General features: G+C 41.7%; 1 protein-coding gene across 1 annotated transcript; it reads right to left on the reverse strand.

Annotated features, from left to right (window-relative positions):
• Positions 1-403: 403 nt before the first annotated feature.
• Positions 404-4,828, reverse strand: LOC102403534 (cationic trypsin). The gene is made up of 5 exons (XM_006052091.4): positions 4,714-4,828; positions 3,146-3,305; positions 2,007-2,260; positions 1,183-1,319; positions 404-648 (listed from the first exon to the last, which is right to left on the reverse strand). The coding sequence occupies exons 1-5, from the start codon at positions 4,751-4,753 to the stop codon at positions 499-501; spliced, it is 741 nt and encodes a 246-aa protein (XP_006052153.4). The 5' UTR covers positions 4,754-4,828; the 3' UTR covers positions 404-498.
• Between the last annotated feature and the right edge of the window lie 3,103 nt (positions 4,829-7,931).

Below are 7,931 nucleotides of genomic sequence, written 5' to 3' on the forward strand. Positions count from 1 at the left end.
ATATATGGAAGAAAACAACACAACGTGTAAAGCAATTATCCTCAAATTAAAAATAAATAAATATACAAAAACAAAGACAGCTGGGGCTTCATCTCAGCCTCATAGCTAGTCCAGTGATTCTGGGCAGTTGGTTTTAATGTTTTGCATTTTAGTGTCATTATCTGTGCAACAATGTGATGGTAACAGAGACTGATAACCTTATTCATCTTTATAGCCTCAATATTCACACAGAGGCTTGCATATGGTAAGTGAGCAGTAATTTATTTTGATGCAGCTGAATAAATGACTAAATCACCTTTCAAATTCCATCTTCATATAATAGTTCAACTCTATGTCCACCATCTTCTCAACAGCCAGATTGAAGAGAAAGTATGTAAAAATCAACTAATTTCACTTGAACATATTTGGTTTTATAAATGATTTTATTTAAGTAGTGCTTTCAGGATGGCAGGAAGGTGGAGCTGGCTAACAGGGAGGGTCATGAAGAGATGAAGCTGTTCAGTTGGAAGCTATGGTCTGCTGAATCCAGCTCACGTAGTTGCAGACCTTGGTGTAGACACCAGGCTTGTTTTTCTGAGCGCAGCCATAGCCCCAGGAGACAATGCCCTGGAGCTTTCCACTGCAGACCACAGGGCCACCGGAGTCACCCTGGGTGAGAAGGAAGAGCCAGTTACAACCCACAGCTCTGCCCAGAGGGGAGAAAGGCTCAAAGGTGTTCCTCCTTTCCCCGGAGACCACGTTTCCAAATGCTGATCCTCCATGAGCCCAACTCTTTCCCAGGGAAATCAACTCTCATTCTCCACACTGTACCCCTATTCTTCTCCTCCCTCCTTCTCTCTCCCCTTTTTCCTCAACTGCAGGTCTGTGAGGCCAAGAAGAGACGAGGAACGGGAAGTTCGATGCTGCCCATCCAGCCAGGCTCCTTTCAAAGTTCTCTGCTCCTATATCCTTCCTCAGAAGGGCACCAGGATATACTGTTTGCACAAGATCTGTATATCTTTTCCCCTGAACCTTAACCATTAACACGGCAAAAAGAAAACTTGTTATTTTCCCCCAGCCTATCCTGAGCCCTCATGATCAGTCCCAGAGACAGCGTTTCAATGTTCTGAGTTTCAGGAACTGGGAAATGCGGTGGAGATACGTGAGGCTGAGCTGATGGACAAGGGGCGCGAAGCAGCTCACCTGGCAGGAGTCCTTTCCGCCCTCCAGGTAGCCCGCACAGAACATGTTGCTGGTGATCTGGCCTGGGTAGGCACTTTTGCAAGAGCTGTCAGATAGGATGGGAGCCTTCAGACACTTCAGGACATCAGGGTAGCTGGCTGTTGGGGAGGAGATTGAAAAGAGAAGAGGATTACCCATACATTCTGGGAAATGTCTTTCTCAGTACCTCTCCCCATCTTGCCAATATTCCCATTCCTTCCCTCCAATTGCTAGTAGCTTCTATTTTGGAAGAGCAACCATTATCTGGAGGGTCTTCCAAATGGTTTTAGTCAGCAAATTGTTCTCTCCCTAATACTAGTATCTGGAGAAGGAAATGGCAACCCCCTCCAGTACTCTTGCCTAGAAAATTCCGTGGATGGAGGAGCCTGGTGGGCTACAGTCCATGGGGTCACAAAGAGTTGGACACCACTGAGTGACTTCACAACAACTAATACTAGAGTCAGGGATCACATATCTTCAACCTAGAGACTTTATTTCTGAAGCAGGGCTGTACTTTGAGCAGTTCCAACCTCAGCCTCTGTTCTATGTACCTCCTCATTCTTTGCTTCTCTGCAAGTCACGATTCATATTTTAGCTGCATGCCTGGCAACATTAGCATAGTCCTTTCTTTCTGTGTTGTCAAGCAGAGGGAGCCTACACATTTCAGTTATATATCCTAAGATTCCACAGAACCCCACTCTCCTCTGGGAACGCTGCCTTGAGTGACATAGGGCTACCTGACCCTGAACGTGGTTTTCACCTCTAGGATTCTCAGACCTGGTGACCGTGTTCCCCGTGAGACTTACTGCCACTGCTTTTGGTGTTGCCCCAGCCAGAGATGAGACACTGGGTGCCAGCAGAGGCACAGGATGTTGGCAGAGAGACAGAGGCTACTCGGCTGTTGAGACTGGCCGCTGATTTCAGTTTAATCAGCATGATGTCGTTGTTTAAGGTGTTTGAGTTGTAGCTGGGATGGACGATGCTCTTGGATGCACTGATGAATTGCTCATTGCCCTCAACGACATTAATGTTGTCTTCTCCCAGACGCACTTGGATTCCGCTGGATCAAAAGATGACAAGTTCTCTAAGTCTCCAGTGTGAGGGCCTCCCCCTCCCCATGGAGCCCAGTCTTGAGCGTAAGCACAGAGGGAAGGCCCTTACAGTGCGCATGCACACGCACACACACACACATCATTGTTCATTCAAGGTAGTGCTACCACATATGGTACAGGGTAGAGGATTCCTTAGGTAGGTGTCAGTCCAAGGCCAGACTCACAACCCAAGAGGCTTAAGATGTTGAAACAACAGTGTGCATTCTGTATGTCTGCAGATAACTAAATCTGATTTGTTGGAAAAGATTACAGGGAGCAGGGGTGATCAGTGTACAAACTGTTAAGAGGAAGAATCCACCCTGAATTGCAAGTACTGTATTCATTAGGTATGGGAATGGGAACCAAATGATGCCAACAATAGAGGAGATGAAAAGGGACATGGTGTTGATTAATCTAGTTGCGATTGTCAATTACTGTACAGAGATGTGGCTGGCCTCAGAAATATGACAGTATTAAGTGAACAGAATGAGCTGTGATTATCTTCAGGTTGTACTGGAAATCTCCTTTGTTTGTTTCTTCCATATGCCACTTTTCTCCTGGTTGGGTCATAATGATTAGAGCTCCTATGGTACTCTAGGTATATTTAATCACTCAGTATTTCTCTTCCTATGTCTTTATGGCCCTCATTTGGAAAGACATCAGTGAACTCTCAGGGTATGTTTTTGTGGGTAAGTGCCTTAAAGCGTACAGTGCCTTGGAGTAGGGGGATAGTGAGGTCTTGGAATCTGAACGCTCCCCCTCAAGCATGACTCTGTAGTTCACCATGATTGTCTTTGGCATGGTTGAGGATGCCCTGACCTCAGAGAACAGGGCTGTGAGTATTGGTTACTTACGACTTGTAGCAGTGAGCCGCAGACACCACCCACTGGCTGCTGATGAGGGAGCCCCCGCAGAAGTGGTAGCCAGAGTTGAGGGACACTTGGTAGGGGACAGTATTTGCCCCACAGGTGTAGCCGCCCACGATCTTGTCATCATCGTCCACGGGGAAAGCAACTGACAGAGGCAAGTTGGAAACTCTTTATAGAACTGATTCATTGTGGAATTTCTACTTTGTAGCAAGGTTTTGCAGATGAATCAGAAAAAAAAAAAAATAGGTCCTGTTTTCTTATCAGGCATAATCAAGAAACTGTGATTTTTGCATTACTATTTTCAAAATCTTATTGCTCCATACACTTGACACATATGCTAAATATTTATGCTATTATAACTATTAATGTTTAATGCATGCTTTACATTTGATCAATATACTGATTTCTTTTTTTTACATATGTGATACACACACACATATCAGAGACTCCTTACACAATAAACTCCTTGAAGCCCACTACCTGAGAATATAAAGAATATTTTTGACACAAAGCCTTGCTAAGGAGACATTTAAGTATGTGTTCAATAAAGCTTTGCAGTCATCATCGTTGTGTTTATTTGTAGAGTTCAGTGTAGCATAAACACCACAAGAGGTAACAGAAAGCAAACTCTTAAATGCCACCTGAGTTGTTCTGGCCTATAAAAGAATAAGGAGTTTTGTACTTTTGTTCCCCCAATTTCTTCTTGGTTCTCACCTAAAATATTCACTAAATAAACTCATAGAACATTATAAAATTTCTCTCTCCAATCTTTGTCCTCATCCCAATCATGTTTCCAACATTTTAAATTTATTCAGCACTGTAAATTTTGGACCACTGACTTACTATGATTCCTAAAAACTCTAAATATCTGGGATTATATGCTATATGCCCCATTGTTCATATTTTCTAAACTAACTTTGAGATAGACAGTTTTGATATATAAGTAGGCCTACTGAATTCATTTATAATAATCAAATTTGAGGAAATTTTGTAATAAGTTTGAAGAATACAATTATATTGAATAGTATAAAAACTGAATAGTCTTTGTGTTACTCCAAAATTTCATTAGTGAAGATGTGGTAAAACCCAGCCCGAAGATTTTATTCATAAGAAATAGAGTGTCTTTGCCTGTTAAGCTCCCTCTTAAGAAGCTTTTTAGTATAGAGGAGACTCAGGTGAGATATTCACAGCCTCAAGGAGCTCAAGAGTAGTCATTTGCTCCAATTGTTAGCTACAAATTCTTTTAAAGATCAAAACAACATTTCCTTAATGTTGACTATCTTTTCTTTTTCACACTTCATAGACCATACCTGAAATTCAGGGCAGATTCTTCCTCTTGATGCTTTCTACACTGATCACCCCAACTCTCCATAATCTCCAACAAATGAGATTTAGTTGTCTATAGACATGTGTACTATACACTGTTATTTCAACATCTTAAGCCTCTTGAGTACAGAGATTATATTTGGCATTCACTGTTGGCTTCCAGAGTACAAAGTACAACCTTAAAAAAGTCATAGACCCCTACTGATCACTTATTTGTTAAGACTCACCAGCGGCTCCCAAGAGAGCCAGAAAGATGAAGGTCTTCATGGTTGCTCACCGGTTCTGGACTAGGGACTAGGTTGCAGGGTTTCCATCCACAGATATTTATATGTCCAGGTTTGTCATTGACACCCATGGCCACAGGTGCCAGGAATGTGATTTCCCTGGAAAATCACAAATCCAAATTTAGAATTCAATTCCATGCCACACTGAAGATAATTCAGCATCCAAATTAAACATCCGCCTGTGTCCACTTTTCCAGAAGGTTATGGGAATGGAAGAAATGAGTCCACCTGGTGGACACTGCTCCCCTAAATAAAAAGGTAAGTTGGAGAAAGATCACAGAACAGGGCGACAGGTGGCTTGATTCCCAGACAAAAAATTTAGGTCCTCGGTTGTCTCAAGTGTGAACTTTTACCCTGAGGACTATCTTGAGAGCTACACCCTTGATATTTAATTAATATTGCCTGCTTCACAATTACATCATCTGTCTTGTGGTAGCTATGGCCTTGTATACCCATGTTAATGTTTTGTTATTAATAGGAACACTTGTTGTCCTAAGAAAAGAACAAAATTTTATTCAAAACCACAATAGTTCAAAATAGAAAAGAGAAAGTGAGCCCAATTTATACTTATCTGAACTTACTGTTTAATAGGCATATTCTAAATATGTAGCTTATGTTACATTAGTAAATCTCTAGACAAACCTACAAGATCCCTCTTATGATTCCCATATTACAGATGGGAAAACTGAAGGCTCACAAAAATACAAGGGACTTTGCTAAAATCACAAGGCAAGTCCATGGTAGGGTCAGGATCCCAGCCTTGGAAATCTGGCTTCAGTGTCTATGCTCTCAACCACTATGTAACACTTACCTAGTCAATTCACCAAAATCTGGAGGCTGAAATGCTACAGAATTCTTGACCAGTGAAAAGACAATGGGAATTTATTGAGTGCTTATAATGTATCAAACACTGTGGACGGGCCTTCCATACATCAGCTCATTCAGTCCTTACAAACAGCTTTGTGAGTGCTGTGCTCTAAGTTTTGCCATTTTTATAGATGGAGAAGTTGTAATTAGAGAAGCTAAGGTTTTTTCCACAAATTTTCAGTTCTGTGAGGTGATCCATACAGGATTCAAACAGCAAGCCTCACCTCAGAGCCCATGCCTTCCACATGATGCCATACATATAACACAGGAATGATGAAATAACATATTTTAAGGCAGGACAGCAAAAATTAAACAATTCAACATTCTCTTTGTATCACTTTGGACTTCTTCCTTTCCTCCTAATGTGCAGTGTGCTTCTGCTTTTCATAGCTCCTCAAAAATGGAGTGGTTGCAAGACAGTAAAGTTTTTTTTTTTTTCCTTTATTCTGAAGCTAGCAATGCAACCCACTCCAGTGTTCTTGCCTGGAGAATCCCAGGGACAGGGGAGCCTGGTGGAATGCCGTCTATGGGGTCGCACAGAGTTGGACATGACTGAAGCGACTTAGCAGCAGCAGCAGCAATATAACTTCTTAAAAGTTTTATGTTTTTTCCCAGCTCTGTAGGGGTCATGATGTCTTGCTGCTTGATTTGTACATGCTTACCTGGACTGTGTATCCTTGGTGAACTTCACGTAAACTATCACCATGTCATTTCAGTGTATGATCCTGGAACTTGAAAGTGTGTATAATTGTGCCTTTGATGTCTAACAGGCGGAACAGTCTCCAGAGCTTCTTAGAGTCTGTCTAACTGGTTGTAATCCTCAGCTTGGGTTGTGTAAAATTCCCCTTTTCCCCCCTTAATTTGATTGCTCATTGAATTTTTCTCCATAGGAGAAAACTCTGAATTCTACCAAATTAAGGGATGATTACAAAGAGCATATGAAATCCTGAAATATCCAAGAAATGGATTCTTGGAGCAAGAATTGTCATAATAAATATGATACAGCAGAGTATCCAGGAGAGGTGAATCTAAGTGAGAATGAACCTCTAGCTAGATTATAGCAAGACTCTGTACCTTTGCAGTGCATCTGAATGGCATCCTAGGATGCTGATTCTTCTTTAGCAAATCGTCACTCCTAAAGTAGGTTCTATGTCTTTTTCATTTGAAAGTTTTCTAATATGAAGGTATCTTGGTAGAAGGCAGAGTTTCTCCACTCTGGCACTGCTGATAGTATGAGCCAGATAATGGCTGTGGGGTGTTGGCCTGCACACTGCAGGATATTCATCAACATCCCTGGCCTAAAGTTACAAGTAGCACTAGTCTTCCTCTAGTTATGACCAAAAGTGTCTCCAAATGTCGCTGAATGTTCTCTCAGGGGTCTGTTTCATCCCCAGTTGAGGATGACTCAATGGAGGTAAAATACAGCAGAGCAGCTTCTAAGGATGCAGCCATAGAAAGTGCCTATATTGTCCTTAATTGAACTCATACCCACCGAGTACATTTTGCACGAGGCAGGAAACTACCATTCACTAATTCCTAAAAGTCAAGAAATGCTAAGCAGTAAAAGGAGAGCCAGGTCCAGAATGAAAAATGGGGTATCTTCTCATCATATTTAATTATCTTCCATTTTTGTTACCTCTACAACGAGGTGTTGTATGTTGTATTATTCTATATCATCCCTGAAACTTCCCCCCAAACTTCGTCAAGGCTCTTAACCCATATGAAAAACACATTCTAGAGAAGAGTTTGTGCAATAGTTGGCTTGTGTGCTGTTGTGTCCTAGAGGTCTCTGTATGGTGGTACCCTGGGCTTTTTGACTTGAATTCCTTCTATCAGGATGGGAAAGAATGAGGGTTGCAAGTTAACAACAGTTATCTAGGAAGAAAGGCAAATTCCCAGCAAAACCCCTTAAGACCTGTCTGGCTGCAGTGTGATGGTTCTTCACTCATCTAAAGCAGTAGCAGGAATATAAGAAAAATGCCAAGTGATGATTTCCAGACTTCAGTAGTTCCCATACAACTTTCAAACATGTTGCATGTAAACTGCTTACATAGTGCTTGTACTGTAGTTACCTTCTCACTTTCTTTTTAATTTATGTTTTAATTGAAGGATAATTGCTTTACAGAATTTTGTTGTTCTCTGTCAAACCTTAACCTGCATCAGCCATAGGTATACATATATTCCCTCCCTTTTGAACCTCCCTCCCATCTCCCTCCCCATCCCACCCCTCTAGGTTGATACAGAACCCCTGTTTGAGTTTCCTGAGCCATATAGCAAATTCCTGTTGGCTATCT

The sequence above is a fragment of the Bubalus bubalis genome, chromosome 8 (genome assembly GCF_019923935.1).
Source record: "Bubalus bubalis isolate 160015118507 breed Murrah chromosome 8, NDDB_SH_1, whole genome shotgun sequence".
NCBI lineage: Eukaryota > Metazoa > Chordata > Mammalia > Artiodactyla > Bovidae > Bubalus > Bubalus bubalis.

Bases quoted from the DNA above. Each gene is read 5' to 3' on its own strand.
- LOC102403534 (XM_006052091.4), bottom strand. From the start codon at position 4,753: ATGAAGACCTTCATCTTTCTGGCTCTCTTGGGAGCCGCTG. The intron at 2,261-3,145 runs GTAAGTAACCAA...CTTTTGATCCAG, and splicing joins GCGGCTCACTGCTACAAGTC to CGGAATCCAAGTGCGTCTGG. The intron at 649-1,182 runs GTGAGCTGCTTC...CTTCTCACCCAG, and splicing joins GCGGAAAGGACTCCTGCCAG to GGTGACTCCGGTGGCCCTGT.